The 23,614-nt window shown below is 34.8% G+C and overlaps 2 protein-coding genes across 8 annotated transcripts in view; one reads left to right on the top strand and one right to left on the bottom strand.

Moving 5' to 3' along the window:
• The window catches only part of CCDC39 (coiled-coil domain 39 molecular ruler complex subunit), a 48,335-nt gene extending 32,205 nt beyond the window's left edge, over nucleotides 1–16,130 (top strand). For all 5 annotated transcript variants that reach the window (XM_073803923.1, XM_033855511.2, XM_033855513.2 and 2 more), the window contains 7 exons: nucleotides 5,494–5,617; nucleotides 9,817–9,976; nucleotides 10,398–10,504; nucleotides 11,190–11,330; nucleotides 11,477–11,656; nucleotides 11,794–11,879; nucleotides 12,976–16,130. In XM_073803923.1, the coding sequence (XP_073660024.1) occupies nucleotides 5,494–5,617; nucleotides 9,817–9,976; nucleotides 10,398–10,504; nucleotides 11,190–11,330; nucleotides 11,477–11,656; nucleotides 11,794–11,879; nucleotides 12,976–13,129 (952 nt within the window). In that variant the 3' untranslated portion in view covers nucleotides 13,130–16,130. The remainder of the gene's footprint in view (nucleotides 1–5,493; nucleotides 5,618–9,816; nucleotides 9,977–10,397; nucleotides 10,505–11,189; nucleotides 11,331–11,476; nucleotides 11,657–11,793; nucleotides 11,880–12,975) is intronic.
• The window catches only part of TTC14 (tetratricopeptide repeat domain 14), a 33,744-nt gene that overhangs the window by 7,390 nt on the left and 2,740 nt on the right, over nucleotides 1–23,614 (bottom strand). For 2 of the 3 annotated variants that reach the window (XM_019946145.3, XM_033855515.2), the window contains 7 exons: nucleotides 23,198–23,353; nucleotides 22,758–22,829; nucleotides 22,233–22,352; nucleotides 22,006–22,128; nucleotides 19,518–19,635; nucleotides 18,480–18,589; nucleotides 16,360–17,660 (listed from right to left, as the gene is read on the bottom strand). In XM_019946145.3, the coding sequence (XP_019801704.1) occupies nucleotides 16,742–17,660; nucleotides 18,480–18,589; nucleotides 19,518–19,635; nucleotides 22,006–22,128; nucleotides 22,233–22,352; nucleotides 22,758–22,829; nucleotides 23,198–23,353 (1,618 nt within the window). In that variant the 3' untranslated portion in view covers nucleotides 16,360–16,741. Of the gene's footprint in view, nucleotides 1–16,359; nucleotides 17,661–18,479; nucleotides 18,590–19,517; nucleotides 19,636–22,005; nucleotides 22,129–22,232; nucleotides 22,353–22,757; nucleotides 22,830–23,197; nucleotides 23,354–23,614 lie in introns of those variants that run through there. The other variant, XM_019946146.3, reaches the window with a different exon arrangement.

Here is a 23,614-nt window from a genome sequence, read left to right as displayed (position 1 = left end):
CCCTAACATGGGAAAGAAAATAGTCAATCAAGTCCAGGAGGCACAGAGAGTACCATACAGGATAAACCCAAAGAGAAACACACCAAGACACATGTTAATCAAACTATCAAAAATTAAATACAAACTATTAAAAGCAGCAAGTGAGGGCTTCCCTGGTGGTGCAGTGGTTGAGAGTCCGCCTGCCAATGCAGGGGACACGGGTTCGTGCCCCGGTCCAGGGAGATCCCACATGCCGCGGAGTGGCGAGGACCGTGAGCCATGGCAGTTGAGCCTGCACGTCTGGAGCCTGTGCTCCGCAACAGGAGAGGCCACAACAGTGAGAGGCCCACATACCGCCAAAAAAAAAAAAAAAAAGCAAGGGAAAAGCAACAAATAACATACAAGGGAGTCCCCATAAGGTTAACAGCTGTTCTTTCAGCAGAAGCTCCACAAGCCAGAAGGAGTGGGAGGACATATTTAAAGTGATGAAAGGGAAAAACCTACAACCAACATTACTCTACCCAGCAAGGATCTCATTCAGAAGAAATCAAACAAGAAATCAAAAAATACCTAGAAACAAATGACAATGAAAACACAATGACCCAAAACCTATGGGATGCAGCAAAAGCAGTTCTAAGAGGGAACTTTATAGCAACACAATCCTACCTCAAGAAACAAGAAACATCTTGAATAAACAATCTAACCTTACATCTAAAGCAATTAGAGAAAGAAGAACAAAAAAAACCAAAAGTTAGCAGAAGGAAAGAAATCATAAAGATCACATCAGAAGTAAATGAAAAGGAAATAAAGGAAACGATAGCAAAGATCAATAAAACTAAAAGCTAGTTCTTTGAGAAGATTAAATTGATAAACCATTAGGCAGACTCATCAAGAAAAAAAGGGAGAAGACTGAAATCAATAGAATTAGATATGAAAAAGGTGAAGTAACAACTGACACTGCAGAAATACAAGGGATCATGAGAGATTACTACAAGCAACTATATGCCAATAAAATGGACAAGCTGGAAGAAATGGACAAATTCTTAGAAAAGCACAACCTTCTGAGACTGAACCAGGAAGAAATAGAAAATATAAACAGACCAATCACAAGCACTGAAATTAAAACTGTGATTAAAACTCTTCCAACAAACAAAAGCCCAGGACCAGATGGCTTCACAGGCAAATTCTATCAAACATTTAAAGAAGAGCTAACACCTATCCTTCTCAAACTCTTCCAAAATATAGCAGAGGGAGGAACACTCCCAAACTCATTCTACAAGGCCACCATCGCCCTGATACCAAAACCAAAGATGTCACAAAGAAAGAAAACTACAGGGCTTCCCTGGTGGCGCAGTGGTTGAGAGTACGCCTGCTGATGCAGGGTCACGGGTTCGTGCCCTGGTCCGGGGAGGATCCCATATGCCTCGGAGTGGCTAGGCCCATGAGCCATGGCCGCTGAGCCTGCGTGTCAGGAGCCTGTGCTCTGCAACGGGAGGGGCCACAGCAGTGAGAGGCCCGCGTACTGCAAAAAAAAAAAACAAAAAAAAAACTACAGGCCAGTGTCTCTGATGAACATAGATGCAAAAATCCTCAACAAAATACTAGCAAACAGAATCCAACAGCACACTAAAAGCATCATACACCATGACCAAGTGGGGTTTATCCCAGGAATGCAAGGATTCTTCAATATATGCAAATCAATCAATGTGATACACCATATTAACAAACTGAAGGATAAAAACCATTATGATAATCTCAATAGATGCAGAAAAAGCTTTCGACAAAATTCAACACCCATTTATGATAAAAAATTCTCCAGAAAGTAGGCATAGAGGGAACCTACCTCAACATAATAAAGGCCATATATGACAAACCCACAGCCAACATCGTTCTCAATGGTGAAAAACTGAAACCATTTCGTCTAAGATCAGGAACAAGACAAGATTGCCCACTCTCACCACTATTATTCAACATGGTTTTGGAAGTTTTAGCCACAGCAATCAGAGAAGAAAAGGAAATAAAAGGAATCCAAATCAGAAAAGAAGTAAAGCTGTCACTGTTTGCAGATGAAATGATACCATACATAGAGAATCCTAAAGATGTTACCAGAAAACTACTAGAGCTAATCAATGAATTTGGTAGAGTACCAGGATACAAAATTAACACACAGAAATCTCTTGCATTCCTATACACTAATGATGAAAAATCTGAAGGAGAAATTAAGGAAACACTCCCATTTATCACTGCAACAATAAGAATAAAATACCTAGGAATAAAGCTACCTAAGGAGACAAAAGACCTGTATGCAGAAAACTGTAAGACAATGATGAAAGAAATTAGAGATGATCAAACACATGGAGAGATGTACCATGTTCTTGGATTGGAAGAATCAACATTGTGAAAATGACTATACTACCCAAAGCAATCTACAGATTTAATGCAGTCCCTATCAAACTACCAATGGCATTTTTCACAGAACTAGAACAAAAAAATTGCAGAAAAGATCCTGAATAGCCAAAGCAATCTTGAGAAAGAAAAACGGAGCTGGAGGAATCAGGCTCCCTGACTTCAGACTATACTACAAAGCTACAGTAATCAAGACAGTATGGTACTGGGACAAAAACAGAAATATAGATCAATGGAACAGGATAGAAAGCCCAGAGATAAAACCAGGCACATATGGTCACCTTTTCTTTGATAAAAGAGGCAAGAGTATACAATGGAGAAAGACAGCCTTTTCAATAAGTGGTCCAGGGAAAACTGGACAGCTACAGGTAAAAGAATGAAATTAGAACACTTCCTAACACCATACAAAGAAATAAACTCAAAATGGATTCAAGTCCTAAATGTGAAGCCAGACACTATAAAACTATGAGAGGAAAACATAGGCTGAACACTCTATGAATAAATCACAGCAAGATCCTTTGTGACCCACCTCCTAGAGAAATGGAAATAAAAACAAAAATAAACAAATGGGATCTAATGAAACTTAAAATCTTTTGCAGAGCAAAGGAAACCATAAAAAAGATGAAAAGACAACCCTCAGAATGGGAGAAAATATTTGCAAACGAAGCAACTGACAAAGGATTAATCTCCAAAATATACAAGCAGCTCATGCAGCTCCATATCAAAAAAACAAGCAACCCAATCCAAAAATGGGCAGAAGACCTAAATAGACATTTCTCCAAAGAAGATATACAGATTGCCAACAAACACAGGAAAAGATGCTCAACATCACTAATCATTAGGGAAATGATTAGTGATGTTGAGCAAATCAAACAAAACTACAATGAGGTATCACCTCACACCAGTCAGAATGGCCATAATCAAAAATTTACAAACAATAAATGCTGAAGAGGGTGTGGAGAAAAGGGAACCCTCTTGCACTGTTGGTGGGAATGTAAATTGGTACAGCCACTATGGAGAACAGTATGGAGGTTCCTTAAAAAACTAAAAACAGAACTACCATATGACCTAGCAATCCCACTACTGGGCATTTACCCTGAGAAAACAATAATTCAAAAAGAGTCAGGTACCACAATGTTCTTTGCAGCACTATTTACAATAGCGAGGACATGGAAGCAACTTAAGTGTCCATTGACAGGTGAATGGATATAGAAGATGTGGAACATATATACAATGGAATATTACTCAGCCATAAAGAGCAATGAAATTGAGTTATTTTTAGTGAGGTGGATGGACCTAGAGTCTGTCATGCAGTGAAGTAAGTCAGAAAGAGAAGAACAAATACCATGTGCTAACACATATATATGGAATCTAAAAAAAAAATGGTTCTGATGAACCTAGGGGCAGGAAAGGAATAAAGACACAGACATAGAGAATGGACTTGAGGACACGGGGGCTGGTGAAGGGTAAGCTGGGATAAAGTGAGACAGTAGCGTTGAGATATATACACTACCAAATGTAAAATAGAGAGCTAGTGGGAAGCAGCTGCATAGCACAGGGAGATCAGCTCAGTGCTTTGCGACCACCTAGAGGGGTGGGATAAGGAGGATGAGAGGGAGACGCAAGAGGGAGGGGAGATGGGGATATATGTATGCATATAGATGATTCACTTTGTTATACAGCAGAAACTAACACAACATTGTAAAGCAATTATATTCCAATAAAGATGTTAAAAATTTTTTTTTGGTAAAAAAGAAAATTTATCATCTTAACCATTTAAAAATGTACAGTTAGTAGTGTTAGTATTTTCACATTTTTGAGCAATAGATCTGCAGAACTTTTTCATCTTATAAAACTGAAACTATCTTTTAAAACTTTTTGGTAAAAAACACATAAAATTTACCATCTTAACAATTTTACAATGTACAGTTAGTAGTGTTATATATTTTCACATTGTTGAGCAACAGATCTCCAGAACTTTTTCATCTTGTAAAACTGAAACTCTATACCCATTAAATATTACCTTCCCATTTCCCCCTTCCCCCAGCCCTTAGTAGCCACTATTCTTTCTGTATGAATTTGACTACTTTAGATACCTCACATAAGTGGAATCATGTAGTATTTCTTTTTGTGACTGGTTTATTTCATTTAGCATAATGTCCTCAAGGTTCACCATGTAGCATGTGACAGAATTTCCTCTTTAAGGCTGAATAATATTCCATTTTATGTATCTTATTCATTTGTCTGTCCATGGGCATTTGGCTTGCTTCCGCATCTTGGCTTTTGTGAATAATATATGAACATTGGTGTGCAGATATCTCTTTGAGAACCTGCTTTAAATTCTTTAGGATATATACCCAGAAGTGGGATTGCTGGATCATATGGCTCTTCTAAGTTTTTGAGGAACTGCCATGCTTTCCATAGCATTTGCACCATTTTACTGTCCCACTAATAGTGCTTAAAGGTTCTGTTTCTCCACTTCCTCACTAATACTATGTTGGGGTTTTTTGTTTTGTTTTTTTTTCTTTTTGATAGTAGCCATTCTTATGGGTGTGAGGTGACATCTCATTGTGGTTTTGATTTGCACTGGACCATCTTTTAAAAGATGTTTGGATAGTGAGCAGCCTTGGGAGCTAGAGATAGTATCTCCCTCTGCAGCAAAGGTTAGGTATGTTTGCTTACTTTCCATTATAAAATATTTGGATTAACTAAGCTTGAGGTTCTTCAGTTGTGACATAAACCTGCTGTATGTGCAGCATCCATTTGAGCTCCTCCTCACCTGCATGGCACTTTGGGAGTGAGGGAAACTAATGCAAATAGGAAGCTCATGCTACTTGGTGTGCCATGAGTGATAAAGGCCTTTTCCTCTGACCCAGAAATCTTGTGTTTTTTTGCCAGCATCCATGAAACTGTGGCAGGCTAACTTGTTAGCTTTCAAATTGGGTGAAATCTGAGACCCTTCACACTGAATTATAAAATTGCAATGTGAGAATATATTTAAACTGTTTGAGTTCAGTAGTAACAGAAAACTGTCTTCTGTAAGAACAGTAGTCCTTTAAAAGTATATTGTTTTTCAGTGTTTAATTTTTCTTTTCTTTTTCATACTAGTGCTGAGTTTCATGAGCGGCTAAGTAAAATTGATAAGCTGAAGAATAGATATGAAATTCTTACTGTTGTTATGCTGCCTCCTGAGGGAGAAGAGGAGAAAACGCAGGCCTATTACGTAATAAAGGTAATCTGAATGGATTTACAGTTGTGATAGAATGAAGTATTCATTCTTTCTTAGCTCTTTGTTAAAAACCAAAATGGCAAATTTATTTTTGCCATGAAATTTCAAATTTCATAGCACTCCAGTAGCTATTACACTTAATTAGGTCATAAAACATGAGTTGCTAGATGGAGGTACTGAAGCATTATTAGTTTTATACACGAGGTCAAAGAGAGGTCTGGACCACTCTGACACTGTTTTTTTGCTATCATTTGTGTCATGTCTTTTTCCCTCATTTATTCAAGGTTCATAATCTCTTTTACTCTAAGACCCACTGTCACTCTGGGTGTCCTTAACATGTTGTGACAACCTGTTCAAAACCTCAGGCTCAAAGCTTTACTTCACTGTAGTCATGCACTCATGTGACCACAGCCTAGACTTTATTGTCACCTAGAGCTACACCACCTCTGAATCTTACACTCCTGTTTATCATTGCTGTCCTGGTATGGCAGATAGCTACAGAGGAAGAGGGCTGTTCCTTTGCTTTCGTTTTAGGTGGGAGACAGATCAGGTGAATCTACTGTTTTTTTCTGATGTTTTGAGAGTTGTCTGCCATCTCGTGATTATCTGTACCTTGTAACCCTAAAGGGAAATTTAGAAGTGATCAGGAGTTGGATGCAGTTTCCTTCCTGACTACTGCTATATTCATCTTTCCCTTGTAGAAAATACCCTGAACAGGTGTGATTTCCTTTGCAGAGAGGTCTGGGAAGTTACTCTAAACAGTTCAAAGAAGGAATGGAGATTGTAACTTTAGGTCATTTTTCCTGTATCATACATGGATAGGAGTGGGAAAGAGATCTCCAATTCACATCTTTAGAGGATGGCCCTTGTGGATGCACCCTCCATTTGGACTTCTACTTAATCTTCTAAGTTTCCTTCTGTAGCCCTTCTTTAAGGCTGCCCCTAACCTACTACACTGTGTGATATGTCTGCCACTTTGCCTCAGAAAATTCCACCCAACCTATATGAGAAATGAGTCCCAGCTCTCAAACCCTTCTTATAACTCATCAGTCTTTAGTACGTGAGGCTTCTGCCCACTATTAACAGGACTTTCCTCCTCTCAGGTTTTGAAGGTTCCCAAGGGGTGAATTGTAGGCTCTAGTCTGTTAAATGATGGGAAGTAGATAGATGTTGCAATTCCAGCTAAGTTTCTCTACCAACAAGGGCTTTGATGAGTTATATAAAAGCACTGGTGTTAGAGTGCTTTTGTCCATGCCTTGGTTCTATCACTGATTAGGTAGATGACCTTGAATAAGTTATTTAACCATTTGGGGTCTTAGTTTACTCACTTAAAAAATTAGGGTAATATTGTTACTTTTGTTTGAAGAAGTAAATATATGTAAAGCCCTTAAACAGTGTCTGGAACAAAATGAGCTCTCAGTGAATATTAGCTATCATTACTGTTATTGCTGTTATGATGATGATGATGAAGTATACACTTCTCAGGAAAACAGGCAAATTTTATGAGGAAGAGTATTCCTGCTGTGCCACTATAGCGAATATGTGAAATTAATCAAGGCTATCAGTTGCCCTTCTTAATTTCCTGATGTCATACTTCACTTTCCTCCAGGGTCCATAGCTTGCCACACAGTTATTCACACTTTTTGTTGTCAGCATATTTAAATGTTTTACTCATAACACTTCACATGTGCCAGATGTGTAAAATGGAAACTTTTCTTTATAACTAAAGTCAATCTGGCTTATGTTGAGAAAAATTATCCATGGTCTGAAAATGGGCAAAAGCAATCAGTGGGTGTACAATGATGCCACTGCATGGTGATACCAAAGACCTGGCATTTTCTAGTGTGCCCTCCAGGGATTATCTGATTCTACAGGAGTGCACACCTCTGACTGATTTTCTATTTACCACTGTTTAGAAGTCTAAGGTATTTATGGAATTAGATCAGGATTTTGTATAAATGAACAAATTCAACTCATTTATTTGACAAACAAACTGACCTTGGAGTAGGGAAGTAAATGACTTAATGTTACTCAGCTTACTAGTAGGAAATCCACAACTAAAATCTAGCTGTTTTGATTCATTCTAGCTCTTTCTCCCTACACTATATTTTGAATGAAATGTTTGCTAATTCTAGACTCAACCTGAAAGAATTAGATGTAATTTACCTAAGAACGTTATTTTCTTTGCTAAGCTTAATTTTTTATTATGTACTATTTGCTATAAAAATGTGTAACGTATCTTGAAGCATAATAAAAAAAATAACTGAAAATGTTAAGAATTAAAACATTACCAAAAAAAATTCCAGTGACCACATTCTGGTTTAAATATAGATACTTGGGATTGAATAAATTTACCAATGAAATTATTAGTTGATTTTGACTAAAAATGGGTTTTGGCACTTTATTTTTTAAAATTTTATTGAAGTATAGTTGATTTACAATGTTGTGTTAATTTCTTCTGTATAGCAAAGTGATTCAGCTATATATATATATATATTTTTTTCAAATATTCTTTCCCATTATGGTTTATCACAGGATATTGAATATAGTTCCCTGTGTTATACAGTAGGACTTTGTTTATCCATCCTATATGTAATAGTTTGCATCTGCTAATCCCAAACTCCCACTCCTTCCGTCCCCCACTCCCCTCCCCCTTGGCAACCACAAGTCTGTTCTCTGTATCTGTGGGTCTGTTTCTGTTTCATAGATATGCTCATCTGTGTCATATTTTAGATTCCACATATATGTGATATGATATTTAGCTTTCTCTTTCTGACTTACTTCACTTAGTATGATAATCTCTAGGTCCATCCACGTTGTTGCAAATTGCTTTATTCTCTTTTATGGCTGAGTAATATTCCATTGTATACATGTACCACATCTTCTTTATCCTTTCATCTGTTGATGGACACTTAGGTTGTTTCCATGTCTTGGCTATTGTGAATACTGCTGCTATGAACATAGGGGTGCATGTATCTTTTTGAATTATAGTTTTGTCTGGGTATATGCCCAGGAGTGGGATTGCTGGATCATATGGTGGCTCTATTTTTAGTTTTTTAAGGAACCTCCATACTGGTCTCCATAGTGGCTGTACCAATTTACATTACCAGCAACAGTGTAGGAGAGTTCCCTTTTCTTCAAACCCCCTCTAGCATTTGTTATTTTTAGACTTTTTGATGATGGCCATTCTGACTGGTGTGAGGTGGTACCTCACTGTAGTTCTGATTTGCATTTCTCTAATGATTAGCGATGCTGAGCATCTTTTCATGGGGGCACTTTTAAATATATATGCATGCTATCCCTCTCAACCCTTAATTGCAGTTCTTTGGAACTGTTTGGGTACAACTCTAGAAGGCTTAGCCCAGTGACAGTTAAGCTGGAAAAAGTCACTGAGTATGTTCACTCACTGAGGAATTTTTGGTTTTCAGCAATTTACAGACTTCATTTTTTCTAGCCATATTTATCACAGTTATCTAATTAAAACTTTTAAAAATGTGATTATACATAAAATTTGCTGTTTTAATAATTTTTAAGTGTACAGTTCAGTGGTACTAAGTATATTCATATTGTTGTGCAGTCAACACAAGAGCCATCCCCAGAACTTTATCTTTCAAAACTGAAACTGTACCCATTAAACAATAACTCCCCATTTCTCCCTCTCCAAAACTCCTGGCAACCACCAACCTACTTTGTTTTTGTGAATCTGACTACTCTAGGTACCTCATATAAGTAGGATCATGCAGTATTTTTCCTTTAAAAAAATGTGACACTTTATGGGTATACTTTGTTCACCTCTTTTACCACTAAGACTTAAAATGAGAAAGTGTGCCAAGCCGCTTTCAGGTGAGAAACATACATTCTTTTTATTTAATATCTAGTTTGAAACCGCTTCTAGCTAACCTTATTTCTCTTCTCAGTAAAGTTTATACCTGCTTAACTTTTCGTTCATTTTTGTTGGAGAGTTTTCATCTAAGCTTTGGTTGGTTACTACACTGCCATCATGCTTTTGTAGCCTATGTGCTATATTTGGAAGGCCTTGAGGATTTGGTCTTTTACTTTAAATCAGGTGCAAGAAATAAATGCTTGGTGCTGCATGTAGGCCCCACGGCAAATTGGTATTGTTGTGAGTTAACTATTTCCTGCCCTGAAAACAGACATTCTCCCCCATGATACTTTTAACCAATCTATTCCATTTTTCATAGGCTGCTCAAGAAAAAGAAGAACTTCAAAGGGAAGGTGACAGTTTGGATGCTAAGATCAACACAGCTGAAAAAGAAATCTATGCTCTAGGAAACACCTTGCAAGTGCTGAACAGCTGCAACAACAAGTACAAACAATCTTTTAAGAAAGTGACTCCATCTAGTATGTGGGAATTATTAAAACTTTAAAAATATACATGCAATGAAAGCTGTAGAATTATTTACCTTAAAAAGAGGAACACTATGAGACAAGGAAAACAAAAGTGTATCATGTTTGATTCAGCTGGAAAAACTAATCCCCCTCCTTTAAAATAAGTGCTAAGGTGTTATTTCCATTATTACTTCTAGTGATATGGCATATCACTTCTCTAGGGAATTAATTTCAAATCTGAAGAGAACAGCATATTGGCTGCTCTATGCTGACAAAATAAAAATAGTTATTTCATGTCCTGTTTTTCAACAACTAGACATAAGGAATTTAACCTTTCATAAAAAAAAGTTAAAAGTTTAACTTATGTAAGACTTTAAGCTTGCTTTCTACACAGCATGTTAAAAATTTAGAGCAAAAATTCTTTAAATTCTAGGTGCTGAGTATGAGGTAAAAATTCAACTAGAAGAACAAAAGAGAGCTGTTGATGAAAAACACAGATACAAACAAAGACAAATCAGAGAACTACAGGAAGATATCCAGGTAAATTCTACAGGCTTTAGTAATAAGACCTTAGTAAAAGTTAACTATCATTATTCTTTCTTGTTATCTTGTACAAAGACAATTTTTTAGAGAATTAGATAGTGAGAGATGTCTCATTTAAATGAGAAAAAAAATAAGTGATCAAAGTATTAACTAAATTAGTTAAAATCCCAGTGCTAAAGTGTAGGTTAGACTCCTGACAATTACTTGTTGATTAGCTGATGAATCAGAGCTAGCTAATTATGATCTATCCACTAACCTTTTACTTAATGAACTTTATTTCACTTAAATCCTTTAATATCACCTTAAAGATTGTTCCTTAAAAGTCTGAAAGATAAGAAAACAACATGCTTGGTAATAAGCAGGCTCTATAAACATTTAGATTTTTTTTTGACTAATAAAGTTGAAGGAACAGGTGATATGATAATTAGGAATCTTTGAAAATTGTATGCTTTCAACAGTCATTGTTTGAATTGTTTATTTTTCTCCCAAATACCATAAAAATACTTTCCAGTGTAATTATATATAAAACTTAATCCATAAAGCCATTATACTTATTATCTACCAACAGAATGTACATTGTACACAAAAATAAATGAATCGAAATTAAATGAATACTTGGCAAGTTATAAAAGTTATTTCTGATCCTAACCAGTAAGTATGTTAATACCTTTATTTCCTGCAGAGCATGGAAAATACTTTAGCAGTTATAGAACATTTAACAAATAATGTCAAAGAAAAAATATCAGAGAAGCAAGCTTACACACTTCAACTAAGGAAAGAAACTGAGGAGCAGAAGCCAAAATTAGAGAGAGTAACTAAACAGGTATTGATAACTTTTAAAAACTGACCTGTCATATTTATATTTTTTTGGAGTTCCAAATGGTAACCCCAAATCCTCCTTCACCCATTAAAAAATATTAAGTTCTAGAAAACAGGTTTAAATAATAACTGACTACTGTTGACCAACAGTGTGCAAAACTCATCAAGGAAATCCGTCTTTTGAAAGACACGAAAGATGAAACACTAGAAGAACAAGACATCAAACTTCGTGAAGTGAAACAGCTTCACAAGATCATTGATGAAATGTTAGTTGATATCACAGAAGAAAATGCTGAGATTGGTATTATCCTTCAAACATACTTTCAACAGGTAATAAGAGTATCTTCTAGTTAAATATATTTCTTAAACATTTCACAAAAAAATTTATGGTATTCATCATAAAGTGAAGTCTAATGAAAAATATTCTAAAATGCAGTGGTACTGACTGCTATTGACTATCCTTCCAGAGTGGTTTAGCACTACCTACGGCTAGTACTAAAGGGAGTCGTCACAGTTCTAGATCTCCTTCCCAGACTTCACTGGTATCAGCAAGGTAAGTGGAAGGAGAAAACACCGTCTCCTTACTTACTTACCTACAACTCTCACAGCTTCCATCCTAAGTGAACTCAGCTACTTCCACATGCTACAGCTATGGCATGTGTCAGTGTCACATATACAGAAAACAGCCAGCAGGGCAGGACTCTTTCCTTCTGACTTCTGGTGTTATTTTCATTTTGGCATAAGTGCTTTGTGACTAGCAGCTATCTCAGTAGGATAAAGCAGGGTGAGATTTTGGAGGGTACATTTAGCATGGTCATCCCTGAGTATGGGGAGAATTTATTAAACCATAAAAGGGCAACTTGGTTGTACAGACTTATTATTAAAATCCATTGTAAAATCTTCAGGAGTCAGAATTTTATTTATGCTGCTTAATTTTGCTAAAAAGGAAATTATTCTTTACTTCTGCAGTTTAGTTTTATACAGAATTCTATCATCAAGTAGACATTTTGTCAACACAGCAGCCATATTACTTTTCATTACTCTGCGAAGAGATGTCATGAAAGGATTTCCTAAGACAGTGCTTAAGTAAAACAAAACAAAAACACTTTCTATGTAAACACGGTGAGCAGCCACTTGAACATCCCAGTACTTTCATAAAAATATATATTTAAAAATCTTAGTATTTACAGTTGTATGGATAGTTACCACCACTTTATCCTGTCAATAGGCCCTTCACTTTCTTTTTGGTTTAAATTATATAACCTATCATATTAATTACTCTTGCCAGCACCCAACTTCCCATGCCTGTTTTTGTTACCTTTTGTTTAATGATTTTTGCAAACTTTTAATACCTAATGATTTTATCTCTAAATTGGTTATAGTTGAAAACATTTTTCATGTATCAATAGAAATATATTTGTTGAACTATTTTTCTACTGGTTTGAAACTTTATCAGCTTTTCCTTTCTAAACTAATTTCTTGATATTACTAATGGTGATGCTTTTAAAATTATTAGCACTATTAATAGTATATCTTTTTTGATCTCTTTAATTACTTGTGGGATTATGGCATCTTTTGCCATTAATGAGGGGGTCTCTACTAAAATAAAAATTTTGAATTAAGTTACAGTAATTCTGGTTTTATTCTAGGTCATCTAAGAGTACAAGTACTTCTGCTTCTCAGACTTCAATTAAAGTATTAGAGCTGAACTTCCCAGCCTCTTCACTAACTGGCAGCACTTCTAGACCACCTAGTGCTAGCAGTGGCTCCAGTAATGGTAAAAGCAAAAAGAGCAGCAAATAAACATTTTATTCTCTCTTTTGAACAAATTGTAAACACAAAACCAAAAATCTCATAATTTAAAAATAGTATATCCCACTCTATGCTTTTGGGTGCCTTATACTGATATACAGGCCTACTGAAATAGTGTTAGAAATACAATATGACCAGACAAAAGTTTTATCCAGTGGAAAATATAAAAACTGTTAAAAAAAAAGTCAAGCTATTTGGGTCCAAATAAGCCAAAGAAATGTTTAATTTTCTTAGCTTTTTGCCTACTATTTTTTTTCACATAGAAGGAAAGCAGTAAGAACAGATTCTTAACAAGGATATGTGTTATACAAGCATAGGGTTATGATATTTTCCACTGTTATTTTGTTTGTTATATCTCTTTTACCCTGGAAGATCCTGAATTTAGGTTTTATTAAAAGAAACATACTTCCCAGACTTTGGGGGAAGAAAACTGTTAGCTTCTTCCTTTAGTATAATTAAAAAATTTTTAGTCAAAAAATGGCATTACCTCTCCCCTCCCCCCACCAAGAAAACAACTGATAGGAAAGAGAACCACTGTATCAATAAAAGTGCAGCTTAAATTTCTAGGAAGTAGTCCATTCTAATCTTGAAAGAAGTCAAACACATTAAAGATTTTGCTCTCAAGATACAACCAAGAATGTGTTTTCAAGATTTCCTTGATTTAATAAACAATTTAAAGAAAGCTAAGCGTAATTAGATTTGCAATAGGAATTCCATAAATTTGCAGTGAAGGTAGACTACCAGATTAAGAATGTTATTTCAGTCAATACTTTATCATAACATGTGCCCAACAGTTTGAACTCCTGAAGTATGACTATGATGTTATAAAACTGGTTTTCAAATAAATTTATCAGGATCTATGAACCTAAATGAGTATTGTCTCCTTCAAACCTTGGAAAAAAATATTTGTTATACAGACAATTGTCATTGTTTAGAACTGTCACTTGCAATTCCTTCTGAAAGGCAGTAGTGGTTTCTCCTGATCACTAGAATATTTTATTATCATTTTTAGTAATAGCCAGCAAAAGGCATAGCCAAGTCCAATGAATAAGATGGGTAAAAAGCTGAATATTGTTTCATAAAACACTGTTCTGCTAAGTGAGATTTATAAGATCTAAAAACTGATTGATCTTATGGTCACTTCAAATGTTCAGAGTTCTCATTCTCTGCCCTTTTTTACTTTGTAAATTACTTGGAAGTTGAAATATTAAACACTGTATTCTATGAAGGCAGGAATTGTATCTTACTAGTTCTCTGACCTTGGGAAAGTTACTTTATGCTTTTTTCCTCATTTGTAATATAAAGACAGTAAGAGTTATCTATATCAAAAGTTTATTGAAATAATCAGATAATATATACAAAGTGCACAGGGCCTGATACATCGGAATTGCACAGTAACTTCTACCTATTATTGAGTCACCAACCAAAGCCTAGCACAGTATTTGTGGAATGGTTAGGTTCTCAAGCCAGCATGCAAGTCTACATTTAACTCTTAAATAAAGTAATAGTTCCAAGTTCAGTGTAATAATGTTAAATGGTGAAACAAGGGATCAACCCTATTATCTCCAAATCTAGAGTTATCCTAACATTCACCTGCTGTGTTAGAAAGTCATCTACTTATGCAAACCAAGATACTGCCTGGGTACGTACAAACTATAGACATATAATGTTCAGGGAAAAAAAGTGCTGAAGATACCACTAGGGATTCTTCACAAGTAAATCTCCAATAATATATTTTTTTTCTGTGATGGGTTTCCTGAATATATCCTTATAAATTGTCTTATATAATCTGCTTAATATATCCCAGGAAAGCAGCTTTGGGGAAGATGGAATTTCTAAATTCAGGCAGGCTGTTGTATAAGATACTAACCTAATTTTTTGTAACTGAATGTAACATTAAGCCATAAAAACGCTTTGGAAAATGACAATGCTGGTTGATAGTGATGCTCAAAGAGATTTTATTAAATAAAGTGTGTGTAAAATCCTGAAGCTGTGCTAGCAATTCCTAAAGGTCAAGGCGTAGTATGTCAAGAGTTTCCACTCTAAAAACACCACTATGTAGGATTACATAGGGATGATACCAGAACTATTAATACACGGAAAGAACTAGGGACTCTTTTCAGATAAATTTCTTGGTGCAAAGACTAATGCCCAAGTGACTGACTGATTTCTACTGCCATTACCTATTGTTTTTGACCAGAGTTTCTTTTTCCGTTCCATTGCAAAACGAATTTTAGCTTTTTCATTAGGCTCCCATCACTGAAGTCTGAAGGTCACAAATAGTACACATCCAGTTATACTAACTTTTGGTATTTTACTGTTGGCAGAAACTCCAAGACAGAACAAGGACTGTCTTCTTCCTCTATCATTCTCTGTCACTTAGACCTTTGTAGATGGATACTCACTACCCTCCAACCCACCCATCCAGTGTCATCATGAGTTGGAAAGATTCTAAAGCCCATTATAAACACCTATGACTTCTATTTATATCTATCTCTATCCCTATTTATACTGTTTTCAATAATTCAAGGAGGATCCTTACGATCCAAGTCCATTCCTTCTTCAGCTCTAGTTGCTGAAATTTATTCTAAGCCCAGGCTCTGTCAGCCTAGTCATTTATTCAGACTCTAAGAAAGGAGGTATCAGAGGAGAGGTGTTAAGGAAGAAAAGCAGAAATGCAGGCCAGCTCTAGGCTATTCAGAAACAGGCCCAGTGCCTTCCCAACTGGACATTTGCAATACTAGGACAGTTTCCTAACTTCCTTTCCCGTAGTGGAAGACCAGATTTATAGTGTGTTTCACTTGCCACTGCTGTTTTTGCTAAAAGAACTCTTTCCTACTCTGATCTATTTTTGCCTGGAATGTAGTCTCTTAAGGTCTTGCCAATATTTAAAGAAATTTCTTAGTGCTATATTGCTAGCAAGAAGGGGGGAGAAAACGAGAAGTAAGTAAAATGGGCCCCTAGTCAACTTTCATGGCTTTATTCCTAAGGTACCTGTTAAACAGCTGATACATAAACCATTTTAATTAAATCAGGGTTTAGAGGTCAATTAGACAAGACAGATAATCTACCATTTTAAGATAAAAGTTATGCAAAAAACTTAATATTTAAAAATGAATATAAAATGGTACTTATGAAACATTCAAATATATTTGTTTCAAAAGTCAAGAGCTTTTAATTTAACAGAGGAGAGAATGAAATAAGTTTTCATAAAAACGATCCAAGTGTTCACTGCACAAATTTAATATTCTCTCAAACAGCAGGATAAGGTGGACCCAAGAAATTCTCACACACCATAATACAATGAAGAAACAATACTTTGAGAGTGTTATCTTCAGGTGAAGAAGTTTAAATCATCAGAGTAAGAAATAACTGTACATAAACATACACAAGAAAAGCCTGAAAAAAATCAAGCTATGAAAAGGGGACCTGCAACTGAAACAAATACTTTGAGGATCGCTATAAAAAGCACTTGATTTCTGTAGTCTCTACAAATAAAATAACTGCAGGAGCAGATATTTCTGCACTGGACTGTTATTACTAAAAGACCAAAACCTTTTATTAAAAGCCTTTAGTGTTAATGGTGCTGATCCCCTTGGCATATTAATTTTTTGGCTTATTTCCTTTTTCTTTCTCAAATGCAGCTATCTGATTAAATATATTGAGTAAATTTTGAGGTAAATTTTTTTTAACTCCACTTTCTGAATGCTCTTTGCTACTCAGTCCCTCTTCTGGAACCTCTGTTTTAATATCCTCCTCATAATTACCCTCTCTTTCATATTCTCCTTGATTTTTATTTAATTGATATCTTTGCTCATGTCTACTGAAATCACGTGATCCAGAATAAGTGTATTTTTTATATTTTTCAACTGACTTCCAAGAGTAGTCTGAGCTTGCTGGTGAAGTGGAATATCTCATGGAACCTGGCTCCCACCTTCTATAATGTTCTTTTCTTCCTTCTGTATCTTTCTCAAATCTTCTATAACCATAAATTTTTATCTTGTCCTCTGAATTCCTATAGAAGGAATCTGAGGAATCTCTTCTACTGGAAAAATGTCTTTCTGATTTATGTGGCTTTTCTGTTTTGCTACTACCTGTCTGAGTTTTATAGCTATTATAAAAATCTCTTGGATCTTCAGACCTACCTCCAAAATCATCCGGAATTTCAACTGAAGATGAAGAAAGAGGGCATCTATCTTTTTCTTTTACCTGTTTCTTTTGATATGGTAACCTATCCTGCTTTTCCAGTAGTTTTTCCACTTCTTGTTTTTGGTTAAGAAAAGATGCTGAAGTATTGGCTGGAACTGGGAAGCACTCATCTTTCTTATTCTGATCTACCTGATTTGAGGATGCCTTAGCTGAATGCCTTTTGGAACTTCGAGAAGACTCTGAGCGATTCCTCTTATGTTTCTTATGCCTTTTGTGACCAGAAGAGGAAGAGGATGAAGAAGAAGAAACTGATTCATCAGCAGAAGAAACACTTGAAGAGGAAGAAGTTGATTTTCTTCTTTTTTTCTTTAGCCTAAAAAAATGTAGTTAACTCATCAGATATGTTGAGTATAAAAGTGTTTAATTATCCATAAAGATTTTAGTTCTATTTTATTCTAAAGATTTTCATAAAAGTTGTGGCTTAGATAAGGAATTATAATAATAATCCTAGCTACCACAAGATCCAATTTTACCATGTCATGACTTTTGGAAAAAAATACTTGTGTAGACAGTTGTCACTGTAAGCAAATCCATCATTTCTGAAAGACACAGTGACATTTCCCATATTACCTTAAAAATTTAAGACCATATGAATACATAAAGGAGAGAATTGAGGTTTTATATCTGGCTACCTCTAGTTAATAGTTTTTCCACCTCAGTACTATTAACATTTTTGGCCAAATAATTCTTTGCTGGGAGGGTAGGGTGGTGGTGGGGGAATCCTACATCATTGTAGAAAGTTTAGCAGCATCCCTGACCTCTACCCTCTAGATGCCAACAGCACTCTACCAGTTATGACAACCAAAAATGTCCTCTGGGGGACAAAACCGCTCCCAGTTGAAAATTACTGCTCTGGTTCTAAAAAATTTCTCCCTAAAATACAGATAATTAAAATGACTTACATATTTTAATTCTAAGATTAAATTTTTCTTTTTTTTTTGCAGAATTCTAGCCTTCCATTCCACTTTGCTTTATCTCTTTTATAGAAAAATTTATGGTATACACACTTGTTAAGAATCATTGATTACAACTTGAAACACTTTTATGTTTTACTTACTTTACCTCCCATATGGCACTTTGGTTCAACTCAGTACTTGCTTTAAGTTTAAGAATACTGAATATCATAGTTTACCTTTTCTCCTCTTTTAAAAGCTTACGTAACTTTTCTGCACTTGTTTCTATTTTCCTTGTTTTCTGCTTTTCTTCCTTTTCAGCTTGTTTTTCTCTTAATTCCAAAGATTTCTTTTACAACCCAGATATCGGAAAAAACCACACGTTAAAAATAGCAGAACATATAAAACCCAGTTTTCAAAAGACCAACCCCCCAACCAGAAACCAAATGTGGTATACCCAAATCACCATATATCCAGCATTAAACAAATATTTTTAACATATAAAAATTAATCACACAGGTGTTTGGCATTAATCATTGGAACAGCCAGAACAGTATTGAGGACCAATTGCAGTTGGTATTCCATGAAAAAAGGGGAAGCCATTGCATCGAAACCCATGACCCAGAGTGCAAGAAAGGGAAAAAATAAAATACATGAAAAATTATTAAAAAACATTAAAAATTTAAACAGGACACAAATTTTATAAATAAAATTCAAATAAAGAAATTCCATTAAGATGAATTGAGGGGGAAATCACCATGTTCAAATACAAACCATTTAAAAAATAGCACAGCCCAGTTGGATGCATGATTATATAAGAAATCATTTTCCAGTTTGAGGATGGGGATGAGCAGCACCAGATGTCACAGACACAGCAGCAATGGTCCAATTCAGAAGAAAATGCATGAGAAAACATCATCATCAGTATTACAGGAAAAGACAGTTTAAAATATTTCTCAAAAAGGTTTTTTAAAATTGGCTCAATTACAGTAACAATACTGAATTCTGTAACCACCAGGAAAGCTCACTACAAGGACAGTTCTCAAATCCACATACCAAATTTAGGCAATGGGAATCTTCTCACAGGGCTATTTTTACTTTTGAGTATTAACAAAACTATGAAGCAATGTCAAACCCAATTAAGAAAAGCTATTATCTAAAAAACTTTTCATAATGCCTTAATTAAATGATCTAGAATAGTTTTCCCTAGAAAAAAGTTAAGTTTTGGCATTAATTTCAAATCTCATTAATATTTCTAAGAGGAAATAAAGAATCACCTGCATATATTTATGAAGCTTCTGCAAAGCATCCTCTGCATCTTTAAAAGTTTCATCCAAAGCCAAAGCTTTCTTATAGTAACTTTCAGCATTTAAAAACTTTTCTTCTTCTTCTAACCTAAATCAGAAAGGAAAATTTAGCTTTTTTTGGGTAAAAATTAGAAGTCCTCAAATATGCATATAGGGCAGAGGCGTATATGAGAGAATTTATTAGGGGAAAACCCACGTTCAGCAAATTATTTTCTTTTTTTAAATAAATTAATTTATTTATTTTACTTTTGACTGTGTTGGGTCTTCATTGCTGTGTCGGGCTTTCTCTAGTTGCAGGGGCTACTCTTTGTTGCAGTGCGCGGGCTTCTCATCGCGGTGGCTTCTGTTGTTGCAGAGCACGGGCTCTAGGCTCGCAGGCTCTAGAGTGCAGGCTCAGTAGTTGTGGTGCACGGGCTTAGTTGCTCCGCGGCATGTGGGATCTTCCTGGACCAGGGCTTGAACCCATGTCCCCTGCATTGGCAGGCGGATTCTTAATCACCGAGCCACCAGGGAAGCCCAGCAAATTATTTTCAAATTGAACAACACTTAAATATTGTGCTTTTACAGCTGTTTTTTTTTTGGTAAAAAGACAATATAAAACCACATAAAACAAATCAGAAAAACTGAACTCAAAGATACAGAGAACAGATTGGTGGTTGCCAGACGTGGGGGTGGGGGGGGTGGGGGCAAAGTAGGTGAAAGTGGTTTATCTTATAAACTTCCAGTTATAAGATAAAGTCCTGGGGATGTAATGTACATCATGGTGATTATAGTTAATACTATATTGTATATTTGAAAGTTGCAAAGAGAGTACATCTTAAAGTTCTCATCACAAGAAAAAAAAATTTATGTATGATGATGGAAGTTAACCAGACTTACTGTGGTCAATACTTCACGATATTTACATATATCTAATCACATTAATGCACATAACCTGAAACTAATATAAAGTTATGTGTTAATTATATCTTAATTAAACAAACAAAAATACGAATAGGAATCTATTACTGATAACTAAAGCCATACTGTAGGTCAAGCATTGGCATTTTAGTATAATACGTGAAAACACATGATCAACTGATATCCTCTGTAAATTTATTATGATTTGAGCTTTAGTACAGAATTATATAGGCTGGCTTTTCCTAGTAATTTATGAAGAATTTTCCTTTCTACAGAAAAATTTTCCCAGAAAATTCACTGCTAAAGTTGGAAATACCAAGGCATACGTGTATATCACAACCAGCCTGTAGACAGGATAATCATTAGATGATGTTCACAAGTCTATGTTGTGAAAAATGAGAATTAGAAAGTTTAGATACACAGCAGTGAAAGGGTTTTGCAAAATATTTTCAGGTTTTGGAAAGTAGGAACAAGTAATTACTATAAAACAAATTTAAAAACCAGTGGGTTCAATGGAATCACTCGTGTCAGACTGGATGAGGGGAGTAAGGGACGAAAGACGATCAACATTTTTGGCCTGGATGATGGAATAGATGGTGTTGTCATTCACTGAGCTAAAAATCACCAATATGTGAAAAATGAGACAACCACATTTAAGTAGGTACTAGCTTATGTACCTAGTGAGAAAGTAAAAAGCTGCTCCAAACACTTGGGTCCAACTAGAAGTTCGTTATCAGTTAAAAACAAATATTACAAAATTTCATTTATATGGAGTTCTGGAATGATCATACAAACTGGAATGATCAGGCAAATTCATGAAACAGAAAAGAGATGATTCTATTTAAAAAATTAACAGCAAAAAAATGCTATTAATCATAAACTGGTCTTTAATTATTAAAGCAGACTGTTAGCAAATTATTTATATTTATATTATGTTTCTTCAAAATATTTTATAAATTAGACTAGTCTATTAGTCATTAAATATTTATGATAAAACTACTATGCCAAGTATTATGCCAGTATCTCAGGACAGTAAGATAGGTTATAGGGTTTGTTCTTAATGTTTTGCTCTTTGTTTAATCTAAGTTTTGTGGATTTCACTGGACAAAGTAGAGCAATAAGCTGAATACAATAGTGAAATCTAATTCACAATTAACTATAGAGTTCTCAACTTATATTTCTGGCATTATAATTACTAAAATGATGAAATGAATTAGAAATTTCTGTCTATTAAACAAAAACTTCTAGTGTATGTCCAGGAAAAGAATATTTACCTAATTTCTTGTATCTTTACATTTATATTTCTGTGTAATGAAAATATTCAGAAAAGTGAAGTCAAGACACTAAAATATCTCCAATCTTAAAGAACCTAAGTAATAAGGAAAAAAAGAACTAGAAAATGTATAGAGGACTATATTTAAAAAACATTTTCAACCAAAATTGAAACTAAGAGTGTCTGAACTGAGTTAGAGATGCTATTTCCTTATGTTAAGTTCAAGATTTTATCGTAGCTGGTTGAATATTAGATCTCTGCTGTTTAACAAAATCTGACACTTACTGCCCTCCTCTTTCTACAAGGGTCTGGCAGAGGTATTTTCTTGCATTCCTGTGAGTTGGACAGTTTTCCAATGCAAGCTCAAAATCTTCTATTGCTTTGTTCAGACTTCCTTTTGTTGCATATCTATAGATATGAGACAAAATTAGAGGAATTTATTTTGTGAGCTATTCATAAATCTTATACATATTTACCTTGTAAATATTCCTTAAAACCCATTATCCACTTACAATGCTCCACGAGCTACCAAAGCTTCCACATTTTGTTTATCTATTTCCAGAGCCTTATTGTATTCATTCATAGCATCCACATGGCGTCCAACCTTAAAATAATCAACTCCAATCTTCACACTAAAAAGGTGTTTGTAAAGCATACATAACAAATATTTCACAGAATATCCAAACAAAATGTCAGCACGAATAAAATTTTAAAGCAAATCAAATTTGGTTAATATTTAGTCTTTGATATTCTCAATATAACTAAGAAGTATTGTCTTTGGATAATTTCATAACAAATACTTATGAAATCCAGACATCGATATACTAATTCCTTTTTAAAAAAATTAAAAATATTGGCTAAAACTTAAATCTTTAAAGTTTACAACATAACACCATTTACACCTTTAAAAAAGCTAATGTCAAAAAGGTATCATTTAAATTCATTTATAAACAAATTTGGTCTTAAAGATGACATAAGCATGCTTGCCTTAACCTAACTTTTAGACTAATGTAAGTGTTGAAAGACAGTCTTCATACCATTTTAAAGCCCAAGATGCAGACTGCTTCTTTCTTAATGCAGAAGCAAAATCGTCTTCAGAGAAATTTTTGCTATTAAAGAAAATAAAAGTCAAACTGTAAATACTTTTTAGGGTAACTATATCTCTCCACCTGACAGATAAAAACTGAATCCCAAGCAAGCAATTTGTATTTTATTTACAAAGCAAAATTCTTGAACTCTCAGGAATGACTATTATTGTTAAATATTATTTTTTTCTGCATCTTTTTCTGCATCTATCTGGTCACATGGCACACATCAATCACTGATAAAAGACTCCATTCCAAAAAGAGGGGATCACCTAGTTCATTCAAACATTGGCAGCAAGCTTAGGATAATTGAGTACTTTCTTCAGTTATGCAGCTTTTGACTTCAGCACCACTGACCTCACCACTTAATATAATAATCTGATTTACTATACCTTTGCAGGCCTCGCATTAAAGATGGTGGATTAGATTCATCTATTCCTAGTTTTCCTAAAAGGAATTCAACTACTCCTGGATTAACAAATCCCAAAGAACTCTGCATGATATTCTCATAGGAGTCTGAAGAATTGCTATTTAGTTCAACGCTTCTCCTTAAAAAAAAAAAAAAAAGTCACAACAAAAATATAAAAATGATTAACATGATTAGCATGTCCCATTTTAATTAAGGAAATAACATTATCACATGGGATTTAAATACTCAAACCATTTTTGTACATGAAGGTGTGGCAATAATGACTTGGTTCCTTTTGCCAAGTTTGAAGAAATTTAAGAGTTATAAAAATAAAATTAGCATATTTTGAAATAAGAGAAACTACAATTCTACTTTGTTAGAAGTTGGGCAAAATTTGCTA

The sequence above is a fragment of the Tursiops truncatus genome, chromosome 4, assembly GCF_011762595.2.
Source record: "Tursiops truncatus isolate mTurTru1 chromosome 4, mTurTru1.mat.Y, whole genome shotgun sequence".
Classification (NCBI taxonomy): Eukaryota; Metazoa; Chordata; class Mammalia; order Artiodactyla; family Delphinidae; genus Tursiops; species Tursiops truncatus.
The sequence above is the reverse complement of the archived record's forward strand: the minus strand, read 5'-3'. Positions and strand labels throughout refer to the sequence as shown.